Genomic DNA, 19,193 nt, shown 5'->3' on the forward strand with positions numbered 1-19,193 from the left:
TCTTTATGAAGAATCTTGTATTTTCAGGCTTAACTGCTTAAGTTAAAAATTATGCTCAACATATATAACCAACAAATTATTAACACAGATAGTGTGACAATAAAAGTTATTGTTTATCTATATACTTAATCAATGTGATATACGTCGTCATATAAATACAGTAATCCCTTGTTATTCGCGGTGGTTTCGTTCCATCAAAGTTGTGTGGATATCGAAACCGCGGATAACGAGACCATAAAGCAATGTAAAAAGAGAGATTAGGTTTTATTTACATTGTATTTAATTTTAAAAATTACAATACAGCTAATATATTTTACAATTATGTATTTGATTAATTTTTTTTTATTATTATACGTGATTAATTATATAATTTATTAATTATCCATCATAAACACATTATGAATAATGAAAAAATCACTGAACAAATTAACGATATAAGAAAATAAAATAAAGTCATAATGTAATGCCTATATCTGTGTATTGTGCTAAACAGTTCCCACCCGGTCCTAGATTTTTTCTAGGCAAAAAATTGCCATATTTATTTTACACATACAATTATTTCGTTATACATGGTTATATTATTATGTATTATATTATTCTGTCCAAAATTCGTTAATTACTATTATTTAATCTATAATATTAAATTATACGACCGTCGTTAAATTTAAAAAAAAATATAAAGTTTATTATCTTTCGTAAAGTTTTTACCACTATAGTACCTATCTATATCTACGAATATACTCATATCACTAATTACATTATGTGTTGTGAAATATGTACATTAAATACTCGATTAAATATATATCAAAACTATTAATATATTATAATGTAATATTAAATACCATCATTAGTAAGATGCGCTTGAACTGAAAAAAATGTGGATTATATTCCTTGAATTTTCACTAGCTGCATTGAGATGTTAAAGGTTAAGCCAATAATAACATTTAAATGGTTTTTAAATATGAACATATTCTAAGTATTATTAATTGCGCTTTAGCAAAAAACAAAATTTGCCCATGTGATTTACGAAACTTTTGTGAATAAAAATATTAAGTAGGGATTTTTTCAATCTTTTGAACTTTAATAGTATCACATTATTACATTTAATACAATAAATCTATACAAAGTAAATTAATTAAAAATATATATATATATATTGCTATTTTTTTTTAATTGTATTAAATAACTTAATAACTTTTAAAAGGTTTGTGATTTCCTATTATGCTCCAGGTAGGGTCCAAGGTAAGTATCGAGATTTTTTTATCTTATCAGGATAGGGACGTAATTAGGACTAAGCATATTTCATTATAGTTATCAACGTGACGAAATATGTATTTGTTGACTTGTTTTAAAAGAATAATATAATATATAATTATTATAATGTGCCATGACTCGAAAGCCGTAACGATTCCGGTAATCGCAGAGAATTATCACACCATTCACACCCCCTAACACTCTAGGGACTAGTATCGAAATAAGTATCGTGACAATAATTTATTTGTCGCAGGCAATGTTGAACAGGCGAGCGTTTAGCGACGTGTTGCCGGATCCACCACGCAGCTCGCGGCGCAAGGAGGAGGCTCGACAGGTGGAGTTCGTGCGGATCGGCCAGGCGCTCAAGCTAGACACCATCGTCAAAGGGGACGCGCCCACCAGTCTGGCCACCACGGGCCTGTTCAAGCGGGCGCCCTGGGAACCGCAGTGCTTTTACCCTGACTTTGGCCATGACATCGTGTGCGGTGACTCGTGGGCCGACAACCGGCTGATCATCAGCACCGACAACAGCGGCGTGTTCGTAATCGAAGGCAAGTATATAGTATAGAATGCACAGCATTGCAGTAATATTGCGGTCGTACTACATGTACCCAGGTACCCTAAACGGTTATGTAGATGTTAGATCACATAATCTGCATCTCGATCTCCGTCGAGAATAGAATATAACTACCTACCTATTGCTAAAAGTAGAAGAAAACGATATTAAAAATTGCTTATCATGTTATAGGTATATTCAATATTATGTTACAGCCAATGATGTAAATCACGTACTAACGTAAATGCCAGAAATCATTAATGCCTAACAATAATGGGAGATGGTAAACTGCGGCAAAATTAACCTTTTTCTAAAAGTCGATATGTAAACTGCGGCGAAAAAAATTAAGATTTTACAATCTGCGGCAAAACCGATAAGATACATTATGCAAACTGCGGCAATTTATTTTATATACCTTCTATGTATATACCTACCATATACGTATATCGTTTAATTTGTCTTGCGTACAAATTGGTAAGGTAAATCAAAATGTATTTTTAAGATTTAACGAAACATATATCGGTAATATCGGTTCCTTTACATTTCATAATACTAGTGGCTTAGAAAATTACAAAATTTGGGTCTATCTAAACTTTACATTGAAGGAGACACAGATGAAGGAAAATTTTTAAATTATATTTTTGGTCTCCCGTTCCTTGACCCTGACGAAGTCCAAGATTCGTTTGTTTTTGATTTAATTGCAGATATGCCATCTAATAATAAAATAGAACAATTTTGCGATTATTTAACAGAAACTTATGTGAAAGACTTATTCCCTCCTTCTTTGTGGGCATTAAAAGAAGAAGTTATAACAAATAATGTATGTGAATCTTTCCATTCAACATTTAATGCGTATTTTTATCATCATCATCCATCACTATACAAATTTATAGATGCTCTACAGGATATTCAAGTTGAACATATATAAAAATTAGAAGTGTAGAAGAAGGGGTAATACAAAAAAGAAATAAAGCGACAACGCAAAAATAAAAAATTTATTAACGAACAGCGAAAAATGAAAGAAGATGGACGAATTTCAAGATATGAATTTTTGAAAAATGTATGTCTTAAGAACATGCAAACGACAAAATGTTAATTAGGTACCTATTGTATTATTATTTTATTTTTTAAATTTAGTTTATTTTTTTTGATTATAAGAGCCCTATACGATCTTTTAAATATTTTTTAATAATAATAATAATATTTTTCAATTTTGAAAATTGGTTTTTCTTTATTTTTACGCCTAATACTTTAATAGTCTCTAGATAAATAGATGTCATAACTCATATTATACACGATATGTATATAATTTAGTATATACATATATAGAAGGTATATAAAATTAATTTCCGCAGTTTGTATAATGTATCTTATCGGTTTTGCCGCAGATTGTATAATCTTAATTTTTTTTTGCCGCAGTTTACATATCGACTACTTTTAGAAAAAGGTTAATTTTGCCGCAGTTTACATACAGCCACAATAATAGACCCTATCGACAATGGCTAGGAACTAACGCAGATAACATAGACATTGTTGCAACGATCTAATATTTAAATATTTTATTAATACGTGTTTTACAATTATAACGACTAAAAAATTACATTAATGTCTACTACTTGTCGACAATGTCGATAATTTTATTTGATTAAATATTTAAATTAGGTTGGACATTCAATACGATGCTACACAGTCCCCAGAAAATAGATAAATTAAAGATTGAGGAAAAGTTATTGAGCAATATATGCTCTTATGCGGCATTCTAGTAGTTACTCGTGCACATGATATATTATAACAAACAGATCGTCTATTATCGCAGTTTGTTTTGTTTACCTAGTACCTACTACTAAGTACACTGGTACACGTCATATATTATATGGTATGGTCGGTTTTTTGCTTTAATATATTACTTTTAACTTTAATAATCTGTTAATCGATTTTACAACGAACTCCCGTTTCTAATTCAACAAGCAAATTCAATAAACGTTTTTAGTAATTTTGGCTGAAAAGGCATGATTTATCGTAATTGCCTAGAAAGTATTGCTAAATGTATTATTTTCTGGCATTAACTATATTCCCTATTCAATAACCATGCTCATAAAATACTTAGCAAGTTACCCATTTTTTTTTTTATTAGTTTTTCAAGACACGACATCGGGCATTATATAACAGACTTCAATGATAAATAAAATCCTAAAAGTCTCGTTGAATTCGGTCACCTTTACAAACCAGAAAATAGACACCACCCATATTTTATGGAAACGGGCGCAAACACTCTCGTTATACGTTTTCGAGGATTTCTAAATTTAAAATATGTTTATTATCGTTTCGTTGACTCGGCCAACTTGACACGATCATATTTGATCTTTCAACCCTAAGAACACATCACACCGTGAATTTTTGACAACGATGGTCATAATATTTAATAGTCGGTACTCGCCCGGAGAACTTTTGAGGTCCGGTGAGACGAATTGTAATGTCTGCGCTTAACTTTTTTTTAGAAACCCATTTATTGGATTGGCCAACTTGACTGCGTCTCATAACGTACACGAGCGATAGCTCTCCACCATTTCATATACATAATATAACCTGGTCTGCTACATATAATATCTAATTTTGTTTCAAATGTTCCTTCTAGTCATTACTTTGTTACAGAATATACCGAGTAGATATGCGCATCATTACCCTACTCGAAAAATAAAATAAAATACCCGTGTACTTCTATGGGTGTACAACAGTTCGTATTTTAATATGCATGCTGTATTTCTGTACAGAGTGATTCAAAAGTATCTGATTATGAATTTATATGACTGAGCAAGCGTATACTATTGAAGGTAAACGACCTATACACCACGTCATTATAAAAATAAGATGATCAAGTTTATTTTCGTTACCAATGTTTTTATTTTATTTTTCATTGTTGACAAACGTATCTTGTGAGCGTTTCAGCGTTTGTATAGAATTATTGGCGAACTGCCTCCAGTTATTGTTGTGATGGACAAATAAAAAAAAAATACTATAAAGGCCACCGGAGGTCCAGCGGAGTCATATTGACAATTTTTAACACTTTGCGTTATCGCTTGATTATTTCAGAACAGTCATCCACAGTAATATTTTCATTTGAACAATTAATATGCATTTTTAAAATCAAGTGAAGACTTATAAACTATCCTGTATAGTGCGCAATTTGTCGAAATATTAAAAGGTTGACATAATTCCGTTTATTGATGTCATTATTTTTTTTTTATTATTCTTTCTCCGTTCAGGTACGCTCTAATCATCGTTCTTCTAAATTTCGTAAAGATATATCATTTGTTTTGTTTTTTTAATAACAACTTTATTCATCGAAATCGGTGGTTAAAATACGTATACACAGCAATAACAATATAATTTTTCAGATACATACAACACGTATTTCTGCTGAAAATTAATTAACGTGAAAGTCGTGTCGTAAACCAATCGTATAGTCCCTGCAGCTGTATATATAGAGTGTAATTTAATTATTAATATCGCAGTACTTATGATAGTGGCCTCGTATAATACAAGCCCGCAGGTTGCTATCAAAACATATTTTGTGATTTCTGTTCAAAATAAATTATACAAACCATACGTCAAGAATAAAATTAGTAACAATTGATTAGGTTCAAATTATTGGCGTAATGTCATTTTCTAAATTTTATTAAAATTAATTATTAAAAAAATATGTATTCTTTTTTATTTATTTAGTTTTCAATAATAACTGAAATTCAATATTCTATCCAATTGTCCAGGGTTTAAATTCAACTTAATGATTCGGAAAAAACTACTGTCCAAAGCACGAGGTTATTTTAATTCTTCGTTCTTCGAGCATCTTTATTTTTATTAGCACTTTAAATGAACCACAAACAAGTGTACTGAACAAAATACAAGAAGCAAAAATTATTTACAGCCAAAAATTTAAAAACAATGAAACTAAAAATGTATTTTATTGTATTAAGTAATTATGTGTAATAGTAGGCACCGTGGCGCCAAAAAAGGTGTAACGCTATATTTCCTAATTACACCCATCTACCGAAAATTTAAATGAAACTGAATATCGGTAGTGTTAAATTTAAATTCACCTCAAACTTAGATTTTTCATTTCTCATTATACGTTCCCTAACAAGATTTAACCACAACTGGTAAAAAGCTGGTACACAAATGGTATCCACCATAGGTACCACCCGCCCCTTAAAAAATATATTAGTGGTTTAGCGTATATATATGGGTCCTCTGGATTGGTAATCAAAATATTGTATAGATATGTAATTTTAAACGTGTTATTTACGTGAGTCGTAAAATAATACCTGAGTTAATCCAAAAAACGTGGTAAAGATATATTTCTTAATTACCTATGTGAGACAATATTTTTCAATTCATAACTACTAGGTAGGTATGGAGCCAACTGCAGTGGATTATAGTTATTAATTATGAACGTATTAGATAATTAGATAACATATAATATATTTTAATTGCATATTTACATCATATCATTTATGTTTTTAATATATATATATTATATAAGTTTATTGTGAATCGAGGTTATAATCTGTTGCAGGTTCCAAAAAATGTACCATTTTACTAATTTTGATTGCACTAATTGAATTATTAGGTGACTGATAAAAAAAGTGTTTTTAGATTCTGAGCGGAGCGATGAATGTATTGATTTTATCATGATGTGTTTTTTTTTTGTGTCTGTCATCACGTTTTGGGGCAGTAAAAGTGCTTCGATTTTTGACTTCAGTATCTCGTTCGATCAAAAAGTGAATCTAGTTGGTACTTTGGGGGAGAAGAGGGGGTCAAAAGTGAAAAATTAATACTTTTCTAAATAATCGAGAAAAACAAACTAAAAATTAAGGGAAAACGGGAAATTTTACGCACACTCATTTTTCGACAAAATCGATTTCGGTTTTTGATGTAACTTTAAAACAAATGACCATAGATACATGAAATTTTCACTGAATATTTATATAAGTATATTCTATCCACCATGAAATTTTCACAAATTTTCGACTTAAGTTGAACTATTCATAGGCATTTGAAATTTTCGATCATTATTAGTTTTATTTAATATCAATAAAAATTTATTTGTTAGCTTGAAAAGCTTGAAAATTTAATACAAGGCTCTTAACATATTGTTACAATAGCAGTTGAAAAATAAAATAAATTCATAGGCACAATTTGTTTTTTTTTATAAGCATTCAAAGTTTGAATATTGACAAAATACGTAAAAATCACGAAAATTCACAAATTATTTTAAGCTAGAAATTCATAAAAAATTTTCTTTTTAAATTTAAGATTTGAAATTTTTTAATAATCTATAATATATCCTAGACAGATAAACCGTCTTCGCTCAGAATCGTTTTTAGTATACAATGATATAATATCATTGGATTCAAATTTAATTCCATCCATTACAGTAACCCACTTGTAACCTACTGTACAGCAGAGCGACATCCACGACTTACCCGCCTTTTTTCACTTAAAATTATACCACTAATTTTCTGGTAGATAAACAAAGCTATTTATTTTCACATCAAACCATCATGGTTATAATTGTGAGAAAGGAAAAATGTGTTTTAAAGAAATTCTTATATTTTTCCCTTCTAGTTAATGGTTAAATAAAATAGTATCATGTAATACAAAAATAATAATATATTTTGTATATTATATATTTATGTACATTGTGCATAATATATATATATATATATACAATATACTTGTATTATATTCACACTTTAGCAACCATACCATTAGCGCACTGTGTGGGGTAACTTTTGTTTTCACCGAAAGGTCAATAAGGGCAAACATTGTAAGAACCGGGGTTGGTAAATTGAGTCCCAAATGACGCTAACTCGGTAAATTGAGTCCCAGAAAAAATAAGGTAGTAACTAGTAGGTAATTTGAGTCCCAGGGAAAAACGATTTATATGCATTTAAAATTTAAAATTATGCACTACCTACTACCTATTTTTCCCCGGGACTCAATTTACCACTTTCAAAATGTACCAAACTTATCTAGGACTCAATTTACCTAGCCCCGTAAGAACAGTGTGCGGCGTTGAATCGTTAAATGACCCTGTGGCTGCCGGATGAACGAATCGAATCTGATAACCGTGCGACGTTACAAGACTCGACACTCTTCGTGTATCCGTATTCCGTCTATATATACCTATTCACAATGCTATATACAGGTTTTAAAGAGAAAATAATTTATGGGCTTTCTGTATGTGTTTAAACACGATACTGACTAAATAATAGACATTTAAATTCAAGTTACCGCGAATTTTGAAGAACCGCACCACACGTGTCCATCGGGTGCTCGTTTGCAAACTCATAATTTATCGGTGTGCCAAACTTACAACGAACGATAAAAACCATTTATAACTATTATTGATTTATGTGTTCTCATATTACCGGAACTGTATGTGTTCAGTACACATTGCACGTAATTACTATATTTTACGTGTAACGTTTGTGCTATGTATATATTAATCATTGTATCATTGCTATTTTCACATAGCTGGTCATTATAATCTAGTATAGAAAAGTATAATTTATCTAGTACATAATTTTTAACTCAACAAATATCAACATTTTAGTGCTATTTTTAACTATTTCTTAAGTATTTTTGCCTGTAACATACATTTTAGATTCTGAACGAAGTGATGAATGTATTGATTTTACAATGATGTGTGTGTTTTTTTTTTTGTGTGTGTTTCAGTGTATGTACAGCATAACTAGTCGAAATAATGCTTCAATTTCAAACTTTGGGAGTGATTTCTGATTTGAGAAAAACAAAAAAAAAATGACAGAAAAACGGGAATTTTTACGCAAAACCAGTTTTCGACCAAATCGATTTTTATATGTGATTATAATTCAATAACTAATCACTGTAAATACTTGAAATTTTCACCCAATTTTTATGGTAGTGTTATCTATATACAGTTTAATTTTCAAAAATTTTTGACTTTTTTTGAGATATTTATAGATAACTGAAATTTTCAATTTTTCTGAAAATTTTTTTTTGAAGTGTCGATAAATTTTTTTTGGCCTTATCAAAATACTTGAAAATTTAATACAAAGTTTCTCATAAATTATTCTTATAGTAATTAAAAAATTATAAGAATATATAAGCACAATTTTTTTTTATTAGCATTTGAAGTTCAAATATTGACAAAAATTCGTCAAAACCAAGAAAATCTGCAAATTATTTTGTAGTTCAAAATTCATAAAATTGTTTGTATTTATATCTAAGGTTAAAAAATTCAACACTAATTTTTACATAAGTTTTTCTTCAAATAGCTATAAAGGAAATTTGAAGCGTCATTAGAGGAAAAATGTTTTGAGCGTTTGAGTTTTAAATTTTTATGAAATCGGGTATATATATTATCTATGATAATATAAGGTATTATAAATTATGATAACTACATGCAATGTTTTTGGAAAAATTGATTAACCATGCCTTATTCAAAATGCGTCCTAATTGAAAAATAATATATTTGTTTCAAAATAGAATATATGAAAATATTTAAATATAATATATCCTAGACTGACAAATCATCTCCGTTCAGAATCGTTTTTCGTATACAATGATACCTATCATTGCATTCAAATCTAACCTACCCTAGTCAGAGGTCTACCCCACCACCTAATGTACAGCAAAGCGACATCCACTTACCCGCTTTTTAATTTCATATTTCACAGCGTAATACTTTTCTTATAATTTTATTAGTGCCGACGAGCGGAGTAAAATAGAACAAGGGTTCACTCAGTTAACTTTAAAAACTTATAGGTCATAAATTATAACTAATTAGCATCGTGCTTGAAATTCGATTTTTATACATTCAAATTAACTTTGATAAAATATTATCGACACAAAATTGATATATGTTTGTGATTTTAAAAAGTTTTTAAAGTTATAAATTAAAACGATAATAGATAAAAATATTTTTTAAAACCATTATTTAATCATAAATTCAAATTATTTTCAAAAAATGTTAATACTTTTCAATTTAAAGGGTCTACTGTTAAAAAAATGGTTGTATTATGTCTAATTCCGTATCCTTTTTTTAACAGTAACATAATAAATTAATAAAATTATTCACGTAATATTCACATGTTATGGGCAAAGGGCAAAAGAAAAAATGCCCGGAAAAGGTTAGGGTAACGTTAACTAATCACAGCATTTGGAGAAAACGTAATATTTCAAATTGTCAACCTATTTTTGACCAACTTCAGTTGAACAAGACTGTAGCAATTATACAATGTAATATTCAGGGTAATATTCACTCTGCATTTACCTCAAATCAAGACAAGCATTATAAAATAAATATGAAAATGCAAAATACATAGGCTAAAATCCATCTGTTCTATGCGGGTGAACCTCTAAGATCTGTGAAATAATTTTATTCAATTAATTCGAATGATCGTGTTTACAAAACTTGAAGGTATTCGCCGAACTTCAGCACTACATCCGTTATATGGTCGGTGTGCTTGGAAATAATCCTAATAAAGTGACTTTGAAAATATTTTGATACTTCCATGCCTTCTTATAAACTTGTATGGTAATACTCGTATAATTGTGATAAACATTTATCGTTTTATCTGTAGGTATTTTTCAGATAATTTGTGTCAAAAGTCAATAATAATAATAATAATATAATAATACTCTTATTAGTGATACATGAAAAATGACTCAATACTGTGGTGTAGCTAAATTGACTATCTAAATCGCCGTGTAATCAAATTTCTAGGATCAAAATGTATACATTTATATTATTTTTTATTACCAAGTATAATAACTGACTCCACCAGATTAAAATTCGTCTATCAATCTATCATTCTACGTTTTTTCATTATATTATAATACAATATGTTCTGTTGAAACCTCGTCAAAACCGTTTCATTCATTTCAAAGCCATTCCTGGACATACGGATAAACAGGCATACAATCAAATGTATATTATGTGCGTGATTCGTGGAATGTTACATGAATTAATCGTGTACGTTTAAAAACACAACATATTCAGTTTAAATAATATATCTTTTTGTGATGCATGAGATAAACAAGTTACTGTTTCGACATCACTATTCCAGGCCGCTGACTACTATAGTTTTGTCTGTACGTTGATTATTGGGTCAGTGCATCTTCTTTTAATATAATATATACAGATTAAGCATATTAAAATGTAAAATAAATTATATTATTATCATATGTTTACGATACTATAGAATAAAATACCGTACCGTAACCTTACTGGCTTTACCTGTGTAGGTATATAACTCTATTATAAAGGTAGTTTTAATTTTAGCCTAAAAGTTATATGCCTACTTGAATAATTTTTAGTAAAATCAAACATTAACCTTTAAGTTTAAGTTTAACCTTCAAATTATATTTGAGGATTCTATTAAATCTTGAGTAAGTAAATTACTAGAATTTTAATGTATTTATATATATTTAATTAATTTAAGCAACTATAAGAACTGTTCATCCAAACATTTAAAAACACGAAGAAACCACTATAAAAGTCTAAACAATGATAAATATAATTATCAGTTTCAGATAAATTAAATTTATATTGGAACATGAAACATATTCCAGATAAAGCGTTTTATTGATAAATAATCTAATGTAAGATTACATATTTTAAAGTCTAATTAGTTAGTATAACTATTACTAAGCGTCCTACAGTTCAACAGTAAATGATTCACAGATGTTTACCCGTTAGCTTGGGTTTTGTTTCGTTTACTGTTGTGTCGTGTAATTCCTTTAAATAATAATTAATAACTCAGTTAGTTTTAAACCGAAAAGTGGACTGTATTTTACCATATTACACCACACATCATAAGATAATAACAATAAAAATAAATGACACAAGAATATCATACAAATGTAAAAGGGGATGTAGGCGCCCACCTACTATATAATATAATTGAACCGATTGTTCGTAATTTGAGAGAAAACTACATAATATAAGTTATAATACCTAATACAAAGGCCGCGAAGGCAATAATAATAAATCAGAATGTAAATAATGATATCACAATATTGTTTTGTTTACAGATAATAATTGATAAAAACCGCGTATCACTCTCGTGATACCGCGTTACCGGTTGCCGCCGACCGCTTGACTGTCCTTATGACATGACCTCCAACGCTTGCTCTGATACTATTTTTACGCACCCGCGCATGATTAACAATACTGACAATAAAATACCAACCGAGTCGTCCGCTCGCACTCACGACAATAAAGGCTTTATGCCACCGATGGCAAAGGCCTTGCACCGTATTGATCCCGTGATCGAAATATTATAATAATATTACATCCGATGTCGAAAGGCGACGCGACACGTACATATTATTACGCGACCGCGGCAATGACAATTGACATTTGACAACGACGTTGGGCACGGAACGATAGACGAAATACTACTAAGTAGTAAGTACTAAATACTAATCGGCGGTAGGCCTGGGTTCGTAGTGGCTGGCCAGGGAGCCGGTTTGTACTATACGGCGGCGGGTTGGTGGGGCTCTTCTAGAAGCTTCGATATCTTATCGGAGTATACACGGGACAAAAATAAATTGTTGTCGCTGCCGGAATCGGCACCGAACATTTACTATTATTGGTCGTATGTTAAATTAATCCATCTAAAACTGCCGATGAACTATTTAATTCATAATGGTTTAATTATTTTACGTTTCATCCGAGGTTTGACTTCTTACGATTACTGACACGTGTAATTCATAGTTAGAAAAATAAAATGCTTAAGAGGACGCCACACCCGCATGTGTTGTCTTCGTCGTACAAGTACGTAGCATAGCAAATTTTACGCTCAGCAGATCACGTTTATCTCGGTTATTTTAAAATTTAGAGTGAATTGACGTATTAAAAAAATTAAAGGCAAGATTATTGCCGAATGCATCTCATAGGCTTTTTATTATATTTTAATTTTAAAGCGAGTAATGAGTATTTTAAAATTGTAAATAATTTTTATATCTAAAAATACTCATAACTCAGCTTAAAATTAAAATATAATAAAAAGCCTATGGATGCACTCGGTAATAATCTTGCCTTTAATTTTTTTAATAGGTCAATTCACTCTAAATTTTAAAATAACGGAGATAAACGTGATCTGCTGAGCGTAAAATTTGCTATGCTACGTACTTGTACGACGGAGACAACACATGCGGGTTTGGCGTCCTCTTAACAATATTTATATTTTTTTTTCTCAATCGACTGCCTAATCACTATCCAATGGCTAGTAAATATCGCAGGCGTTTAAAAAAATACAATTTTACAATATTTAGTTATTCATATTGAACATTGAAACGGGATATTTTTTGATTTTTTCACTCAACCGTGTTACGAGTGTATTATAATAATAAAATAAATATATATATATATATATATATATATATATATATATGTATATGTAAAAATAACACTAACTTGATTCAACGCAATCGCGTATATTTTTCCTAACATATTTTATCCAAGTACAGCAAAATCATTACATTTTCTAAACATTTTGAGGGACACAATATTTATTTTTAATACATTTTTTTCTGAGTTACATAACTGTGACGTTATCAATAATATTTTATATATTTGTAGTTGTAACAATAATGTGTTAGTAATACTTTATTTTTAGCTTCTTGGCGTATAATATACTACCTATTTAATCTATATTTTGCTATAAGAAAACACGGCGGCCCGCCCTTCAGTTTATTATATTGAAAAAAATATATATATTATATATATTAATCTCTGTCCACTTTTCGAACAAGTGGTTCAAGGGTGAACGAGCTGAGTGGGATGTCATTAAATGGATGATAATAAATTATACTGGTGAAGACGCTTCCTTCTCCTGTCCATAAATATCAACCGAGTGTCTCTAGCCTTTAAATCACTTGTTCAAAAATAAATAGCGATGCATCAAAAGATTAGATCAGTCCTCTATCGCCCTCGCCGAAACTATCTCTTATATAATGTTATTTTGTCCGTGTTATAAATAAAAAATAGTTTGTGTTGAAAAATTGAGTAGCTAAGCCCCTTGTTTGTTTTATACCTGCAACTACTTGTAATAAAAACTTTCTTAATTTTTATTTCTAATATTACAGTTTTAAATTTCAATTTTATTCTCGAGTAAACATTAATTTAACAAAAATCTTTACATTTTTTGTTCTCGAACTCTTGTTTGTTTAGAAATATATTTAATTTTTTTTCTGCTTATTTTCTTATCATGTCGTATATTATTATTTTTCCTTTTTTTTTTTCCATAAAAAAATTAAGATGTATATTGGTAAAATACTAATTTTAAACCTCAACAATGGTGAGACATTTTAATAAATCTAGACAAAGATTAAATATAATTGTAAAAAACATTCATATACTCTTTTATTGAAAACAAAATTTATCAACTCTGTTTATTATAAAAAATAATATGATAATCATTTTACTTTAATTTTAAAAATAAATCAGTTTTCAGTTTTGAGTAATATTATATGTGTTTGATTAGATTATAAGAATTCATTTAACCACTTTGAGAAAAACAATTTCTTTTTGAAATATTCTAAATTATAATATAAATATTATTATTGATATATTAATAAATATTTTTAAGTCAAATTAACTATATTTGATATTGAATACACGGATTTTACTTCATTCCACGATAACATAAGATTCAAACCATTTTTTTTTTGTATCTATAGCTACATATATGTAAAAGCACATTTTTGTTTTATAATTTAAAAAAAAAACTATAGTACCTAGTACCTAATTACTATTTTACTTTATGGCATTACAACTGACAATAATAATTACAAAAACTTATTTTGATTAAGTATTTAATTGAATAATTCTGTATTAGCTTGATAAGGCCTTACGCTATATACTTGTTAAAAAGTGCTATATGCATTTTCTTATTTAATCATAAAAATTAAATAAAAATTAAAAATGTATTTATTTAATAAATGTGTGGTTTATTGTCAGATGATTTCATAGAAATTTACACGGTGATTTAAGATCGGGTTAATTATTATATTATAATGTTGTAGAAAATTATAATATATCATGACTTTTTAGTTAGATTTATTTTATTATTATATTGAGTTCGAAAAATAGGTAGGTATCTTACATATTATAAGATTAATAGTGAACATTTGTAGCTCGAATCTTTATGTCGGATAACTTGATTAATAATTTGGTTAAAATAGTTTCGACATAATTTGATATCACACGATTAAATGTTTATATTCAGATTTTGATTACACACATTTTATTTCGACAATGTTATGCTGTATTTATGAAATTTCAGAAACAGTACAACTAAAACATAATTGAAGAAAACAAACGTATATATGTCAATGGCTCACGCGAATCAAAATTGTTTTTTAGGTCAAAAGCTTAAGTTATGTTAGTGGCAGATGTGTTTGATTCGAAAAACAATAGAAACAAAATACGTGATGTGATTTTATGGTTAGGTTAGGTACATGCAACAATTTAATCATTTATAATAATGTTGTATTGCACTGCATTTGTGATACTAAAATTTAACTTCGATGGCAAATATGCATTCGTTTTCTTCAATACAATAACTGATGTTATTGTTAAAAGTAAAATGTATTTTTCTTGTTGTATAATATTCAAAAATATAACTTGAACCAAAACCAATTACTCATAATTTAATTATTCTATAAAAAAAAAAGGTTTCTTGAATAATATATTTTTAGAATCTTTCATTTAAAAATTAACAAAATTATAACAGAAGGTATTTTTTTGCGCAGAATAAAATCATTTTCTGGTTTCAACATTAAATTAATTTAAATAAATTTCGTTTGAATTAGGATTTATTTTATTTGCACATAAGTTAATATTTTTCCACTATAACCACATACAACAATGGCTTCAAATCGAATTATTAATTTATTGGAAATATTCAGTAAAAGTTATTGTTCTCTCTACTAATTTAAGCAATTTGAACTAATATACCTCTATATATGTCTTAAAAATCTATCAACATTAGGTATCTACAACAGTTCTTAACTATTTTATATACAAATCCTATTAAAAACACCAACCATTGTACAGTCTTTAATTCTAATGGTTTATGATTGTGTGAATTCGATTTTCTCTGGTAGTCGCACGATTCCGAGTGCCGCGGGAATTAAATTTATTTAAAACCTTTAGACGGATTTAAATTATTTAAGCCACACTATTATTCTATACTACATCAATACATTATAGAATTATACACTTTCAATCTATTTATGTCTGCTAAACCTTTTTGCACTAAATGCATATGAACCTTTCTTTGAAATACACACGCTGCAGATCTATATATCTATTTCTACGACTTACATTCTGTGGTTTTCATGATGCACTCAAATTATGATACAACTGAATAAAAACTGTTCATCCGTCGTCAAATAACATTTTCTAGATCCTGTCAATATTTATATCGACATAATTTTGTTAATCGAGTTTTTGACCATAGTGTTTTATTTTATTTTCTATCGGTTCACAGACGGAGTGTCTCAGAGACAAATCTTCGACAAGACCATACAAGCCAATCAGTTGAACGTCGTGGAAGCCCACGGTATTCTTTTGTTCAGGACCGAAAAAGGTGCGTATGTGAATTATAATAGTGAGTGTAGGAACGATAACGTTCGACGAGTATCTCTGTCGTTTTGAAAATGCGTGGAGTTATCGGACCGGTCAAATAATGTCGTTGTCGTTTACGGTTGTTAAACTTTTGTTTTGTTTTGCGGTTACAGGACGCGACAGTAAGATATACGTGTTCAGACTGTCTGAGTTCGATGCGGACATGCAGACGGAAGTAAAAAGCAAACCGGACCTCAAAGACCATAAACTAGAACGCACGAGGGGCTGCAGTATGTACGCGATTAGTAAGCCCGGAGGTTCGAGGCTCAAAATGGTAAATATCATTACTTATTGTTGTTGTAGGTACTGCGAATTTCGTTTTCACGGACAACACAACTTCTTATTCGATTTTAGTTCTTGGACATAATAGTATAAATCAATATAAATGTATACATTATATTTTTATAGAATTTAAATATAATGTAAGGTGCAGTTAAAAGTGAAAAGTGAAAAAAAAAAATATTATTATTATATTATGATACCTTAATATTGTTTTATTTTCTTATTATTCTCGTAAAAATCACCCTGTACACAATACAGTATTTGTACCCATATAGTATATAGTAGGAGTGGCCAACATGAATACGTTATGAGCCACATGGATAAATACAATGATATCAAGAGCCAAAATGTTAAAAATACATTTTATAATTTTTATAATTTTATCGTTCATGATTAAAAATTGTTTTTTTTTTTTTAAGACACGAGCCGCAAGTTGGTCACCCCTGGTATACAGGGTGTCCCGCAAGGATTTACCCATTGCGATATCTAACGAAATAATGGAGATATCAAAATTCGGGTTTTATAATAATAAGATTCACAGGGATAAGAACTACAATTATTTAATTTTTAAATTTATTTTAATGTTTGGGTAAAAAGTTAAAAAATATATTTTATTTCCAAAAAAATTAAAGATAGTCATTTTGTAGAGTTTATTTTTCTGAAAATATTGACGTTTCAACATTTTATTTTCATTAATTTCCTGATTTTTAATATTTTTTCTAGTTTTGAAGAATTAAAATATGATTATAAATTTATAACTATTAGGAACACGGAAAGTATTCGTCCGGCCGTATGAGAATGCGCGCGGCGCAGCGCGTCACAATGTCACATGTTTGATAACATTACAGTGTTAAATAATTCGCAATTTTTCTCGAAACTAAAAAAAATATTAAACATCAGGAAATTAATGAAAATAACATTTTGAAACGTTAATATTTTCAGAAAAATAAACTCAACAAAATGGCTATCTTTAATTTTTTTTTGAAATAATTAAATAAAAAAATATATTTTTTAACTTTTTTACCAAACCATTAAAATAAATTAAAATATGAAATAATTGTAGTTCTTATCCCTGTGAGTCTTATTACAAAACCAGAATTTCGATATCACCATTGTTTCGGGAGATATCGCAATAGGTAAATCCTCACGGGACACCCTGTATAGTACACCACTCATCCGACATATTTTGAAACACAACAACATATTTTCTTTGGGGAGATATAATTACGTAAAAGTGTGTAAGAACACGCAGACTACTAATGTACAAACACATATGATAATAGTACAAGTTTGGCTTTTGGTAGTATCTAACCTCACGATCAAATTACCAGTGATGAACGTGGTTACCGTGAAATTGGCGAACCGCGCGTTCGTCATAACTCGTAAGGCACATCCACAGTATAATAGACGTTATATCTATAGCTATACTGTATATAATGAGCATGTATATTTTTTCGGTGAAAATAATCTCTGAAGTAAAAGCGAAATAAACAACGGTTTTAACAGTATTTATGTTGGTTAATTAAAAGTAAACATTTTTTTTGTTTATGCCCAAACTATATTATGCACTCATAAATATACAATAACCACTATAAATAATGCAGCGTTAGGGTGTTTTACCACGTTAGGTTGTACTATAAGGCAAATACCACAGAGCCATAGACACAAAAGGGGCTAGGGTGTACTTAGCGCCCTCAAATATCTTGATAGCCTCCCCCCACCTACCAAGAATAACTTAATTAATTATGTATTTATACTAGTATAATGTTTCGTATACTTCAATGAATAAAAAAATGAATATATAGGCTAACATAATACTTGAACGATTTTCTACTTTTTGACTTAGTATAATATTTTTCAATAAATGACAAATCAATTAAAAACTGTTGATATTATCAATATATTTACAACTAAAGATTTGAAAAAAAATTCATTAATTAGGTAGTATTACTTATTATTAATGATTTATTTAATAAATTTACTAATATCATTATATTAAACACAACTTTTAAATCATAGAATAAGTATAAATGGTTAAGGGTAACTAAACTTTGTTTGGAGTGTGTAACCCGGAATTATTATAGTTTACATAAAATATACAAACCATGCAAAAGTTTTATCCCGTCATCGCGTGACCAATACTGTTTACTATATAAAGTATACGCAAATACACATATTAAACAGCACGCCATCATCGGCGATAGAGCGAGTGGTGTTGAATGCGATAGTGCTAGGCAGAGAGAAAGAGAATTCGAAAAAAGTTAATTTACCGTTATTGCTCGAATTTTGGCCTACAAATTCTGATGTTGCTCATATATCGCCACTTCGCCAGCACCGTGCATTATGATATATGATTCAGGTATACATAACCAATCGTATATCATAGGACGTAGGTGGACGGGTGGAACTTGTCCGATA

The 19,193-nt window shown here is 29.2% G+C and overlaps 1 protein-coding gene across 3 annotated transcripts in view; it reads left to right on the top strand.

Moving 5' to 3' along the window:
• LOC107166611 (GTPase-activating Rap/Ran-GAP domain-like protein 3) overlaps window positions 1-19,193 on the top strand; it is a 370,828-nt gene that overhangs the window by 335,711 nt on the left and 15,924 nt on the right. For all 3 annotated transcript variants that reach the window (XM_089222594.1, XM_089222595.1, XM_089222593.1), the window contains 3 exons: window positions 1,508-1,805; window positions 16,357-16,455; window positions 16,607-16,767. In XM_089222594.1, coding sequence (XP_089078720.1) covers window positions 1,508-1,805; window positions 16,357-16,455; window positions 16,607-16,767 — 558 coding nt within the window. The remainder of the gene's footprint in view (window positions 1-1,507; window positions 1,806-16,356; window positions 16,456-16,606; window positions 16,768-19,193) is intronic.

The sequence above is a fragment of the Diuraphis noxia genome, unplaced genomic scaffold (genome assembly GCF_037042655.1).
Source record: "Diuraphis noxia isolate RWA-SAM2 unplaced genomic scaffold, SU_Dnox_SAM2 contig0003, whole genome shotgun sequence".
NCBI classification, from domain to species: Eukaryota; Metazoa; Arthropoda; class Insecta; order Hemiptera; family Aphididae; genus Diuraphis; species Diuraphis noxia.